Genomic DNA, 12,394 nt, shown 5'->3' on the forward strand with positions numbered 1-12,394 from the left:
ATAAATTTGTGTTATCGTTAAGAATAAACGACGTAGAAAATCACACACTTGTGGACCAATCGTAGTTCGTTCCTAATTCCTTCTTTATTCATCTGATTTATGATACTTTTACAGTAAAACAAGTAATAATTAATCTTAATCTTATTACTCTTAATTAAACATTTAATATTACAATTGCATTTATACTGATAATTATTGTTGACACATTTACAATTAATTAATTGTCCTTCTTCATACGATTCGAAGTCATCCTGTATATTATGGAGTCCCTTCCAGGGTCCATTTGCGCAATGGTAACTGTACAGAAAGTTATTTGTTAGACAGAAGTCTGCTCTGTAAATTATATTAGAAAACAAGTAACGCACTGCTAATAGCGAGTAGGGACAGCCAAAATACCACACTGAACCACAATAGAATATTGAAAATCACTGGATAATCGTCCGAGTAATCCTTGGCTAGATTTTTAATGATCTGTAACAGGAACGACTTTTTTTATTTCTGAGGACTGAACGGATATCCCATTTGGGAATTGTCTTGCGACTTTCTACCTATTAAAACGGCTAACATAAACCATTAGGCGTCGAAACGTGTCTAATTCATTAACAAAAATAAATGATTAGCTACAAAAATTATACAACTATTGCATAACGAACTCAATCAAAATTAATTTCTACATGCAACCAATAAGCACGTACGTATATGTATACGAACGTACCTTAACCCCATTATTAACATTGTTATTATTGTTATCGTTATTAGTTTCCTTATTATCTAGCACCGCAGTGTTATTCTGATCACGTTTAGCTTCCAAAGGAGATTCTGTTTCTAAATTATTAGTAGTTTTATTTTCCTATAAAACATTGTACTTTCTCATTAGTTAAATCCATCTACGAACATTCTACATAGAAAACAGACACGTCCATACGTCACGTCTCTCTTCCTTTTTTTATTTAATTATTAAATACGTACTATTGAATCGGCTACGGCCTGCCGTTTGTGTCTGTCCAAAGTCAGCGAATGAACTTGACTAGCATCGTTCGTGAATGCTACGATCAGTACCTGATTGGAATCGATAATTAATGTTCACGGTAACTGGTAATCCAGACTTCGAAGTTGGACTACTTACTTGGCCATCGTAGGCTTGGATAAAGGCATCGTGGATCACGTTTAACGCGTTGTTCAACAAAGTCAGAGCCTCTCTAGAGCTGGTCGAGTTGGACCCATGGGCATCGAACACTGGTCGCAGACCGGAAACGACCAGCCAGTAGATATCGGGCCTGGAATCTGGTTTAATGGCAGACGGAGCCTTGTTGGCAATGGCATGAAGCAGCTGCACTTCTTCCAGATATTTCCTATCTTCCTCGCTTCTAAGATTCAAAGCTGTTAACGAAGTTTCGTCTATTGGGGTCGGTTTTAATTCTCCCAAGGCTGACTGGCCCAGCTACGATGTGGACGTTACGAGAGGTATTACAGATATCAAACGATTATCAATGAGAAGTGTATGAAATATACTAACAGCATCTAATCCATCACCCAAGGATATTCTGACCAGAGTGTTGTTATTGTCTCTCTCTTCTAAACGTTCTCTCAAGGCTTGCCAAGTAGTTTCCTCTACCTCGTTCACGTTCAATGGATACTTTTTACCTCTTGGTATGTCCAAGGAATCTACACCTTCGATGGCAATGGCTACGACGGCCTCTGGAAGCGAGAATGGATCTGTGATGGAAATACCACTCCATACTCCTCTCTGAAAGAACCATGATGAATCCCGTTCATCGCAAGACGATGAAAAATTCTATGATGAGAAACGATGCGTACTAGTTTCACAGTGAAGCCCAAAGCTGCTGCCAGAACTTCTTTCAACAAACTTTGTTCAACCTCTTCGTTCCCATTGAATAAGACACTGTTCGGGCTATGAAGAACTACAAAATCTCCGTGGGCTTTAACTGAAAATTAAACAGAATTTCAAGACCAGTATTATCACACGAAATACGAGGGACCGTACCTGTAGCCAAAATTATAAACAAGCCTACTGAAACCTTGAAAGGTATTAACTTGAACATGGTCGCGATTCTTCGAAATTCACGCGGTGTTTAGTTCTATCAAACTGATCTCACTCCTCGAATTCTATTCAGGTATTTCGAAATCTGTTCACAGCCAAAAATTAATGTAATCGACAGACACTCCCAAAAACTGTCGGGAGGAATAACGATCAGCTGATTCTTATCCACGTGACTGCCAGTCTCGTTCCGCGACACGTTCACAGTATACAGCAAATATCGACGAGGCTTCGTAAGGAATTGAATACTTTTCTAATGTTCACCGAAGGAATGCGTTTGTACGTTTGAACAAATCGGAACGAATGCTTCCAAGACTTGTCAACAGGCACGGTAATGGATATCTGTTTATTTTGCATGAGAATCATTCTTCTGTCTCACCCTATATATGAACAGAGTTGTACCCGAATCTTTTAGAGCACACCGTGTATATGAACGTACCGACGGCGCTGGTATAGCGAAGTGGGCGTCGACCAGTAAATTCATCGATTACAGCAAAAGTATTTTGCATGTGTTACCTCGTGACTAACGCATACAGACAAATAATTCTGTACAGACACACCGTATGCCTTCCTCTGTATCGATTTTCTTTTATTCCAGACCTAACTTGAAACCGAGGAAGGTCGTTCGAGGAAACGCTTCGACGAGGCTAGTAACTAAGGTAGAAGTGATCACGATTGAATCTCGTCGAAACGGACTTAAAAAATCTATAAATTAATATTCGAACATGGCTGGAAATAATTTATATAATTCATGATCGATAAATCGTTGAAGAAGAGCAAGAAAGATTCAGTGAAATATTCCCTCGTGACTGTACCAACGACGTGTCCAGCTCCGTAAAGTGTTTCTGACGGGCCTTGGGTAAGAAGAAGACCTGGGATCGGGTCGGAAGTAAAAGGCAGTGTTTAGAGAACGAGGAATCGTCGATTCGACGAAGAGGTTTCAGAAGAGAGGAAGATCACAGAGGAAAAGATGGGATCGCTTTTTAGGAGCGAGGAGATGACCCTGTGTCAGCTCTTCTTGCAAAGCGAGGCCGCATATGCCTGCGTCTCCGAGCTGGGCGAATTGGGCCTTGTACAGTTTCGAGACGTAAGCTACTTTTACAAACGATTCTACCTCATATTTAATTCAAATAAATGATCACTTACTCTCGCACATTCCTACATGTTTCATTATCGCAGCTAAACGTACATCTCTAAAGCGTATAAGTAGATGGTTTAATTAAATATACGTACGTGACCCACCGCTGTTTATTTCTTTTAGTTGAATCCAGATGTGAATGCGTTCCAACGAAAATTCGTCAACGAAGTTCGTCGCTGCGATGAAATGGAGAGGAAGTTACGATATTTGGAGAAGGAGATAAAACGCGACGGTACGTCTTTAATTCGCTTCTTCCGTTCGAGTAAAAGCGATCCTGGATGATTCTAAACTCATTTCACAGGTATACCAATGCTGGACACTGGTGAAAATCCTGAGGCTCCTCAGCCTAGGGAGATGATCGATTTGGAGGCCACTTTTGAGAAGTTGGAGAACGAGTTGCGGGAGGTGAACCAGAATGCTGAAACTCTGAAGCGAAATTTCCTGGAGTTGACCGAGCTGAAACATATCCTGAGGAAGACGCAGGTCTTCTTCGATGAGGTAAGAATCGACTTGTTCAAGGACAAATACGAATAGATTAAACTCGTGATTAATTGATTAATCCTTATTATACACATTATTGATCGCTTCGACTTACTGTCAGACTAAATCTTGTGATTAATTGATTAGTTTTATACGTATTATTAACGATAAGATTACATTTTTGTTCTGTTTTTTCTTTTTTTAAAACATCTTTCAGAGATTTAATGATCGTTTAGTAAATTTCTAGGAATAGTAACGCCAATAGTCTTGGCAACTAACAGAGAAATAATAAAGAGTGTGATAAACTTTTATTAAAAGATAGACCCATTTCCCCTTTGTCGATCTAAACGGAGATCTCGAACAATTTCTGAAGACACGAACTTCGTAATCTTTAGGAATCGCTTTTCTTTTAAATATGGACAGCTCGGATTAATCGGAGATAGTTATTGAGACTGTAGCGCGAGGGGAAATGGAGCTAGCGAAAAAAAGAGAAAGGAAGGAAAATGGATTATTGCAAAATGACCGAGACACACGGAACCGATGTTTCACGTGTATCGTTGATGCAGATGGCCGACCCAGCACGCGAGGAGGAACAGGTCACCCTGTTGGGTGAGGAGGGCCTCCGCGCCGGCGGCCAGGCTCTTAAGCTCGGGTAATTAATATAAACTTAATCCTGGGGACATTAATTACACTGATCGATCAACGAGAATTACATAGATTCGATAATATTCCTGGAATCTCCGGGAATTCGCGATGATCTTTAAGATTAGATAGGGTCACCTGTTACTTGCATAGACGTAATAGCAACGAGCTGATTCTGTCCACGTCTGCTTCTATCGAGCTTGCACAGAAGCTTGCGTTTGAGCAGGGATGGACAGACCTCGTCGCGATCTGATGTACATACATATAGTTTGGCTTTTCATCAAAAGATTCTATGGTGTTCGCAGCACCTACAGTACATCAGAGATGATACAGAGACTCTTGGCTCACAGTCCTATAGGAACCCGTTAAGGCAAGCTGTTATCAACCGTTATCTCATTAATCAACGACTTTTTGCACCCTTATTATATTATCATTATTATGCAAATTCAATCTAATGCCTTAAATGTTACTTGAGAATTCGATCTCATTTTTTTTTATTATACGGCTTTGTAGTTTAACAATTTTTTGTCCACTGACAACCAAGTGTATTGATTTGATCTTTAAACGAAAGAATCTCTCCGGGTACAGAGACGATGAAATTTAATCAATCGCAGCTAATGTTTGACTAATTACGTTTCTATAACAGTTGATACAGTTTGGCATTTTTACTTGCAACGAACAGAATGAAGAACGTAAAGATTTTATCGGAAGTATATTAAATACAGTTTAACGATTAAAAAAAAATTCAAACTGTATCGATTAGGGCGACGATTTTTAAGATTATGATTGATAGACGATGATTACATTAAATGATGATAATGTGGCCATGGGTACTTGAGATTGATCTAACAATCGAGAGAGTTTATGCAATGAATTTGTAATAGCATCTTTAGAAGAGAAATCAGACTGTCAACGGAGGTGTCCTAATATTACTTGTATTCCGATAAGAGCGTGTGATAAGAGAACGCTGAAGACGCAAAATTGGCGAAGGATATTAGGGCACCTTTCAGATGTAATTTTATAGGAGGAGATTCGTGGTAAGTTCTACGTGAATCCACAAGTATCAGCACATATATTTCATAAGCTTGATCGCTCACAATTTCGCTATTGCTATTAATATTTGAAATTGAGCCCACTGATAGGTACCTATGTAATTCCTTCTTCGTCGAAAGCCAGATCTTTGAAATACATGTGCGGTACGGATTAGCTTTGTCTGTTTCCATGTGTTAATCGTTAAGCAAATGTTCAGCAAGTATTTGAAATCCTTAACACCACAGAGAATATGAAGAATGCTTTTCAACTAATACCGTTAACCATGTCAAGCTACGATTACGACTTTCTGAATGTTCATCAGAAATTCTGATCAGAGTAGCTTGAACTCTCCTCGTACGTTTCCATTTTGTTTACGTTTTTATTAAAGATTAAGTTAGACCGACTAATGAATCTAGCAGTTTAAACGAGAGTAACTAAATTCGAATTAAAGTACCTGAAACCGTGTGTACGTTCATCAAAATTAGTGTTTGCTAATGTGGATGTGTAATTTTTTTTTTCATCCGTCCCCCTGTCTCTGTAACTTGTGTCTTCCTCGTGGTCGTCGTCGGTCACCACCTTCACGGTTTGTGACGTCACACTCGCAGCAAGAGCACGCAGGGTTGAACCCGACCGAGTCGATGACGCGTGCATTGATTAGCGATGATAATATCGCCAGGCAGACCGCCCTGGGCCCCGTCCAGCTCGGGTACGTAGCCCAATCAGACCACGGTCCTGTGCCTCTTATTACCTTTAAGATATAGGACAAAGATTGGACAAGCCTAAGCTTCGGATCGAAGGTCTGAAATTCAAATCTTAAAAGACCCGTACATCTACATATCCTCTGGACCTCACGGTTCCTATTGCTACAGGTCCTGCGATTCCTATCCTAAATCTAATTCCCAGTCCGAAACTGGCCACACTTGATTTAAACTAAACTTAATTTAGGTGTTCCATGGCTACAGAGATCATCATTCCTCGGTAAAGGAAAACCAATGTATTAGCCATTTTTAGATGAGTTAGATTTAAATGTGACAAAGGAACACAGTTCTTCGACTGAGTATCGCTTTTTTAAAATCTACTACCAAGCTTCGATGTACCGTTCCGTTTGTATAATGATTCTCTAACTTCTGGTAGTTGGACGCGTTTGGTAGTTAGACATAATGAGACACTAAACGATACAGGTTGAATGCAATTATGACAGTACATAGAAGAACATAATCTGATAGCATAGTCGACTAACACGTTGAATGAGAAAATTTAGTGAAATCTCTCTATATGTATGTATAGGGAATAGTCTCGTGATTAGCCCTAATTATAAGCTATAATCGTTACTGGTTCGACGGAGATAGCAAAAGTAATCCTGATGTTTTTCTCGCTTGAAAAAATCCTAGTTTCGTGGCCGGAGTGATACTAAGGGAACGAATCCCGGCTTTCGAGAGGATGTTGTGGCGAGCGTGTCGCGGAAACGTTTTTCTGAGACAAGCTGAGATCGAAACGCCGCTGGAGGACCCGTCGACGGTGCGTTTTATCCATCTTATCACATTGAATGTCACAGACAATGAGGAATTCACAAAGTTCGATACATCTGTAGGGCGACCAAGTGTTCAAGTCGGTCTTCATAATATTCTTCCAAGGGGACCAACTGAAGACTCGAGTGAAAAAGATCTGCGAAGGTTTCCGAGCCACTCTGTATCCTTGTCCGGAGGCCCCGTCCGATCGCCGTGAAATGGCAATGGGAGTCATGACGAGAATCGAGGATTTGAACACCGTAAGTCATTATCGCGTCGTTACGACACAACATGCTAGATACTAAAACTATCTGAAATTCTTTAGGTCTTGGGGCAGACACAGGACCACCGCCACCGAGTCTTAGTGGCTGCTGCTAAGAACATTAAGAATTGGTTCGTGAAAGTCAGGAAGATAAAGGCCATTTATCACACTCTGAATCTGTTCAATTTGGACGTGACGCAGAAGTGTCTGATAGCAGAGTGCTGGGTCCCGGTGTTGGACATTGAGACGATCCAGCTGGCTCTGAGACGTGGAACGGTAATTAGAATTTTAACGTGACACAGTGCGGAGGAATTTATGTTTCGATATTTCGTTTAACAGGAGCGTAGCGGAAGTTCGGTGCCTCCTATTCTCAATCGAATGGAGACTTTCGAAGACCCTCCTACTTACAATCGAACCAACAAGTTCACCAAAGGATTCCAAGCCCTCATCGATGCCTATGGGGTTGCTTCTTACAGAGAAATGAATCCTGCTCCGTACACCATCATCACTTTCCCGTTTCTCTTTGCCGTCATGTTCGGCGACACGGGCCACGGAATGCTGATGTTCCTGTTCGGCGGCTGGATGGTCCTCAAAGAGAAACCTCTAATGGCTAAAAAGTCCGACAATGAAATTTGGAACATCTTCTTCGGGGGCAGATACATCATATTTTTAATGGGACTGTTCTCGATGTACACTGGCTTGATCTACAACGATATTTTCTCGAAATCTTTAAACATATTCGGCTCCAATTGGAAGATCGCGTACAATTATAGTACTGTTCACGACAATAAGGATCTGCAAATCAATCCGAGCGAGAAGGATCAGTATTTACAATATCCTTACCCGTTCGGAATGGACCCGGTGTGGCAGCTGGCCGAGAACAAAATTATTTTCCTCAACTCTTATAAAATGAAGATCTCGATTATTTTCGGAGTGATTCACATGCTGTTCGGAGTCATGGTCGGACTGTGGAATCACATGTATTTCAAGAGGAAGCTGAATGTAATCTGCGAGTTCGTCCCCCAGATCGTGTTCCTAGTGTTCTTGTTCCTCTATATGGTGTTGCTGATGTTCATCAAGTGGTTCAAGTACGGACCGGACAGCGACCGTGAGTAGTTATTCGAGATGGAAAGAAATGTGCTCGAACGTTGAAACGACTTTCTCTTCTGTCTCTTTCAGATAACGACCCTGAGCACGGACCATTTTGCTCCCCGTCAGTTTTGATCACATTTATCAACATGGTTCTCTTTAAACCCGGACAAGCACCCAAGGAATGTTCGCCGTACATGTACGCGGGTCAAGACGGCTTTCAACGACTTCTCGTGGTTCTAGCAGTCCTCTGCATACCCTGGATGCTGTTCGCAAAGCCGGTGATGATGATGCGCAGCAGAAAGAAGCAGCACCAACAGGTTATTCATTTTTTGAAAGAACATCTCGACGAGCTCGATGATTCGATTTAAATAAATTCTTTAAATGTGTTCAGCTGAACAATCACGGGACAGAGAACGGTGATGTAGAAGGTGGAATGGACGCCATTCACAACTCGACGAATCCTGCGATTCCTCCAGCGGGTCAGAAAGAGGAGGAAGAGGACATGACCGAAGTTTTTATTCATCAAGGAATTCATACCATAGAGTACGTGCTTGGCAGCGTATCTCACACAGCTTCTTATTTGAGATTATGGGCGCTGTCGCTCGCTCATGCTCGTAAGTATAACAGTTCAATTCGTCGCCGGTGATCTCGAGGAATCTACGAACGTCCTTCTACTGTTCTCTTCAGAATTGTCCGAAGTCTTGTGGAACATGGTGATGAGGAACGGGCTCACCAGAGAAGGATGGGCCGGTGGTATCATGCTATGGGCAGTCTTCGCCTTCTGGGCCGTTCTGACCGTAGGAATCCTTGTCCTGATGGAGGGACTGTCAGCCTTCCTGCACACGCTTCGACTCCACTGGTAAGTTACTCTCAATGTATCGACGATAGATAGTAATTTAGTACCGAAGCCTTCTAATACCGTTCTCTTGTCATTGTTCCAGGGTCGAGTTCCAGAGCAAATTTTACTTAGGCCAGGGCTACAGTTTCCAGCCGTTCTCGTTTGAAATTATATTAGATGCGGCCCAATCCACGCCCGAGGATTGAAATTAACAAGCAGGCTAATAATAATACTGTCACTTAAACGATAAATATATAATCAAAATCGTAAGAAGAATCGTAATCGAATGCTTATTAAACTTGTATAAAAGTAGTCAATATGCATTTAGTGAAAGAAGCTTAATCGACGTTTAAAAAGGCGAAGGATATTAGAAAGAGAGGTTTCAAATGATTGTTTAAATTGGATCTGACAGTAGAAAAGCTGAACTGTTACAACGCAGAACCATGAGAAACATGAAAATTGCATTCCTGTTACCAATAACAATAAATGATGATTATTGACAAACACCTTTGCGTCTGATTCATTCAAGCCGATTTCCCTTACTGCTCGTTCAGACCGCGAAAGAAAGAGACGTACTCGGAGGTCCTTCTCTTCGTGATACACGCTTGGCGTTTAAAGGGAGCTCAGGAGGACAAAGAGGGTAGTTCTGCTTTTGTCAGAGGGTAGATCGTGGGCGTATTTCAACCCCTGTTCGGTCCAATCGCGAGGCGGGAAGAGGGGATCCGGGTGGAGTCGATGTAATAGGCGAACGACCAACTAAAATTTTACCCGGAACGTGCATGCGCAGCCTCCTGTGTTTCTCTCCTTTTATTCCGGGATTTTAGTTCCATTCGTTGCGAAACCCATTGTCAACGTTATTGAACAACGATTATTATGATCCGATCATCAGGCGGCAAAGATTATTATTCACAGTGGGCGTACAACATGGGATAAAAGTTTAAGAGCGTTGTACAAATTTCGAGTCAAGCGGTCTCGCAGTTTCTCAGACAGAAATCCTCAGGGCATTCTAAGTGAGAAGAATCAAAGAATTCATCGTTACGTTACCGGAAACTAATGCAATCGATTCGATTAACGTCCAAGCACTGATTTTTTCCCCCGTTCAACGTGATCGTTATAAACGCTTCTTACTAAACTCGTTCCTTAGAATAAAGAAGAAATCGGTTTTCCAGGAATTCGGATTTAAAATCGTCATAATAAGATGCCGAAGAGCTACCTGCAAGCAACGATGCGATAAAAGCTTAATAGTTAATAAATAGTTTTGATACTTCTCTAAAGCGTGAAATCCGCAAAACTTTTATAACAGAATTATCGAACGTACAATAAACCGTTCTAAATGAAACAATCGTCCTCGTCGCTCTCTCTCTATTTTGCATAGCACGGGTACTTGTGTCTATATGATGGCAGCGAGTCTATCCGTATTACACGCAACGATTAACGACAATGCCGAGGAAAAAGCCAAATCCGTTTCCGTTCCCGCGCGGCGAAATCTGGCGCAGGTGCTTTTTCTCAGGGGGTGTGGGAGGCCGCAGGCAAGTTGGAGAAAGCGAGACTGAAGGAGCGAGGGAGGGAGCGTTACAACAACCGTCACATAACAATAATGGCCACGTGGATGGGTATTTATTCATGTGGATGCGAAATTACCCATCCAGGCAAGATGATCATTGTCACGGGGGTTGGGAGTGACGATAATGCTTGATGTATAGTTATACAGGGGAGAACGTGCACGCTCGCCGGGCGCGACGCGTATTGCGGGGGTGTGGTTTAAATCGCCGTTCCCACCCTTTCCCGTATCTACGCTTGTATCTATATCTGTGTACCGGGAGAACTTGGTTACCTCATGAAATCGCGGGAATGGACATGATCGCGGGAGACTCTCGCGTGTCTTCGAACTCGTACCGTGGCCGCGTCACCTGTCAAAACGTAGCAACAGTAATAAATCTATAGTCAATATAAAGTAATTGTGGGAATTATAATTGATAACCGAGTGAAACAATGTCGATGGAAATAGTGCCGTTCGTCGAATATCCGTGTGATCGCCTATAATGAAGGAGCAGAAAGAGAGTGGCACAGTGGGACTCTGAACACGGACGATAAATGTCGAAGAAAGCGGAAGGGCCATCGTCGCCGCGACAGTTCTTCGCTAGGATCTACGGACACCTCGAAACTGCGAAAAAGGACAAGGATAGACCGGAGTCTCCGAAGCACGACTCAAACGTTCGCTCCGACGTCTTCGTCTGCGACAATAATAACACGTTGGACGCCGAAGAGATCTCGAGGATCAATGAACGGAACGTTGCTCGTTCAAGGGTGACACCTTTCGTGCAAGAACAGCGGCAGAAAGATCGCGAATCGGTTGGCGATCCTTCGTACTCGTTCCCAGTGATACCGCCGCATCTGCGCGCCCTTACGTACTCGCTGCCGAGCTCGGATCACCACTTCCAGGGATTCTCGGCTTTCCGTGAGTTACCGATTTCATCGAGCGAGGATCGAAGATCGTTCGGTAATCAATTAAAATATGATTGTTTCTGACGATGTCAAGTGGCTAGGAAAAGGAGAAAAGAGGGGCGGCCCAGGAGACAGCGAACCACTTTCAGTGGCGAACAGACTCTGAGATTAGAAGTCGAATATCGGAAAGGGGAATACATTTCCAGAGGCCGAAGATTCGAATTGGCCTCGTCTTTGAGACTGACGGAGACACAGATCAAGATCTGGTTTCAGAATCGACGGGCGAAGGACAAGAGGATCGAGAAGGCGCAGCTGGATCAGTATTACAGGTATTACAGAAGAACGAATAATAATTTAATATGTATATTGACGGCAGATGATGTCTTCAGGAACTTTGCGATCACCAGTGGAATGATAAACTTGATAAATCCAAATCACAGTGGAAGCTCCGGATTTTGCGAGTTGTGCTTCTACAAAAAGATTAATCATTCCTGTGTCACGATAAATTATAACAATCCGGTTAATTTCACGGAACGGCAAGAGGAAGAAGAAGAAAAATGCAGTAGCAATAACGCAAAGATTGGCAGCGAAATATCATTGGTTTAGAAAGCTAATTACTCATTAATTTTGATTGTAACATAAATCGTGCTGTACAATTTTTATTACGAAATAAATTTGAATATAACAATTAATGTTAATACCACCGAGGAGATGCTATTAAAAAGAGTGGCAGCGCCCGTGTAATCGTTGGGGTAGCGAATGGGGCCCAATTGGACTCGAAATACAGTAATTTGTAGCTGATAACTAGAGATACAACTTTTGACTGAAACATTTTTCGCTAGGACGAAGAAAAAGTTTTTGCAACAAACAATTTTATTTATTAATTAATTATTGACGC

The 12,394-nt window shown here is 42.0% G+C and overlaps 3 protein-coding genes across 8 annotated transcripts; 2 read left to right on the forward strand and 1 right to left on the reverse strand.

Moving 5' to 3' along the window:
* Positions 1-65: 65 nt before the first annotated feature.
* On the reverse strand, positions 66-2,233 carry ATP6AP2 (ATPase H(+)-transporting accessory protein 2). 2 transcript variants are annotated; one of them, XM_018033767.2, is made up of 8 exons: positions 2,006-2,233; positions 1,819-1,946; positions 1,517-1,747; positions 1,127-1,441; positions 970-1,059; positions 716-850; positions 366-471; positions 66-297 (listed from the first exon to the last, which is right to left on the reverse strand). In XM_018033767.2, the coding sequence occupies exons 1-8, from the start codon at positions 2,061-2,063 to the stop codon at positions 218-220; spliced, it is 1,143 nt and encodes a 380-aa protein (XP_017889256.1). In that variant the 5' UTR covers positions 2,064-2,233; the 3' UTR covers positions 66-217. The 2 variants fall into 2 exon arrangements, with proteins under 2 accessions (XP_017889256.1, XP_017889257.1); XM_018033768.2 differs by lacking the exon at positions 716-850 and having other exon boundaries at positions 2,006-2,227.
* A 19-nt stretch (positions 2,234-2,252) lies between these two features.
* Vha100-1 (V-type ATPase subunit a family protein Vha100-1) lies at positions 2,253-9,557 on the forward strand. Of its 5 annotated transcripts, none has more exons than XM_018033762.2 (14): positions 2,253-2,390; positions 2,475-2,557; positions 2,658-3,146; positions 3,321-3,429; positions 3,499-3,695; positions 4,244-4,329; positions 6,743-6,869; positions 6,943-7,119; positions 7,185-7,397; positions 7,461-8,229; positions 8,301-8,530; positions 8,605-8,827; positions 8,901-9,072; positions 9,155-9,557. In XM_018033762.2, the coding sequence occupies exons 3-14, from the start codon at positions 3,030-3,032 to the stop codon at positions 9,255-9,257; spliced, it is 2,523 nt and encodes an 840-aa protein (XP_017889251.1). In that variant the 5' UTR covers positions 2,253-2,390; positions 2,475-2,557; positions 2,658-3,029; the 3' UTR covers positions 9,258-9,557. The 5 variants fall into 5 exon arrangements, with proteins under 5 accessions (XP_017889251.1, XP_017889253.1, XP_017889250.1 ...); XM_018033764.2 differs by lacking the exon at positions 4,244-4,329 and adding an exon at positions 4,625-4,689; XM_018033761.2 differs by lacking the exon at positions 4,244-4,329 and adding an exon at positions 5,957-6,057.
* Positions 9,558-10,958: 1,401 nt separating this feature from the next.
* LOC108630453 (transcription factor rough) lies at positions 10,959-12,128 on the forward strand. The gene is made up of 3 exons (XM_018033752.2): positions 10,959-11,509; positions 11,591-11,825; positions 11,886-12,128. The coding sequence occupies exons 1-3, from the start codon at positions 11,146-11,148 to the stop codon at positions 12,100-12,102; spliced, it is 816 nt and encodes a 271-aa protein (XP_017889241.1). The 5' UTR covers positions 10,959-11,145; the 3' UTR covers positions 12,103-12,128.
* Positions 12,129-12,394: the final 266 nt, after the last annotated feature.

This window comes from Ceratina calcarata, unplaced genomic scaffold (assembly GCF_001652005.2).
Source record: "Ceratina calcarata isolate Rehan_Ccalc_2016 unplaced genomic scaffold, ASM165200v1 scaffold77.2, whole genome shotgun sequence".
NCBI lineage: Eukaryota > Metazoa > Arthropoda > Insecta > Hymenoptera > Apidae > Ceratina > Ceratina calcarata.

Bases quoted from the DNA above. Each gene is read 5' to 3' on its own strand.
- Vha100-1 (XM_018033761.2), top strand. From the start codon at position 3,030: ATGGGATCGCTTTTTAGGAGCGAGGAGATGACCCTGTGTCAGCTCTTC. The intron at 3,696-5,956 runs GTAAGAATCGAC...TCACACTCGCAG, and splicing joins CGCAGGTCTTCTTCGATGAG to CAAGAGCACGCAGGGTTGAA. The intron at 7,120-7,184 runs GTAAGTCATTAT...GAAATTCTTTAG, and splicing joins GAATCGAGGATTTGAACACC to GTCTTGGGGCAGACACAGGA.
- ATP6AP2 (XM_018033767.2), bottom strand. From the start codon at position 2,063: ATGTTCAAGTTAATACCTTTCAAGGTTTCAGTAGGCTTGTTTATAATT. The intron at 1,060-1,126 runs GTAAGTAGTCCA...GATTCCAATCAG, and splicing joins TCCAAGCCTACGATGGCCAA to GTACTGATCGTAGCATTCAC. The intron at 298-365 runs GTGCGTTACTTG...CTTTCTGTACAG, and splicing joins GTCCCTACTCGCTATTAGCA to TTACCATTGCGCAAATGGAC.
- LOC108630453 (XM_018033752.2), top strand. From the start codon at position 11,146: ATGTCGAAGAAAGCGGAAGGGCCATCGTCGCCGCGACAGTTCTTCGCT. The intron at 11,510-11,590 runs GTGAGTTACCGA...GACGATGTCAAG, and splicing joins CCAGGGATTCTCGGCTTTCC to TGGCTAGGAAAAGGAGAAAA. The intron at 11,826-11,885 runs GTATTACAGAAG...TGATGTCTTCAG, and splicing joins CAGCTGGATCAGTATTACAG to GAACTTTGCGATCACCAGTG.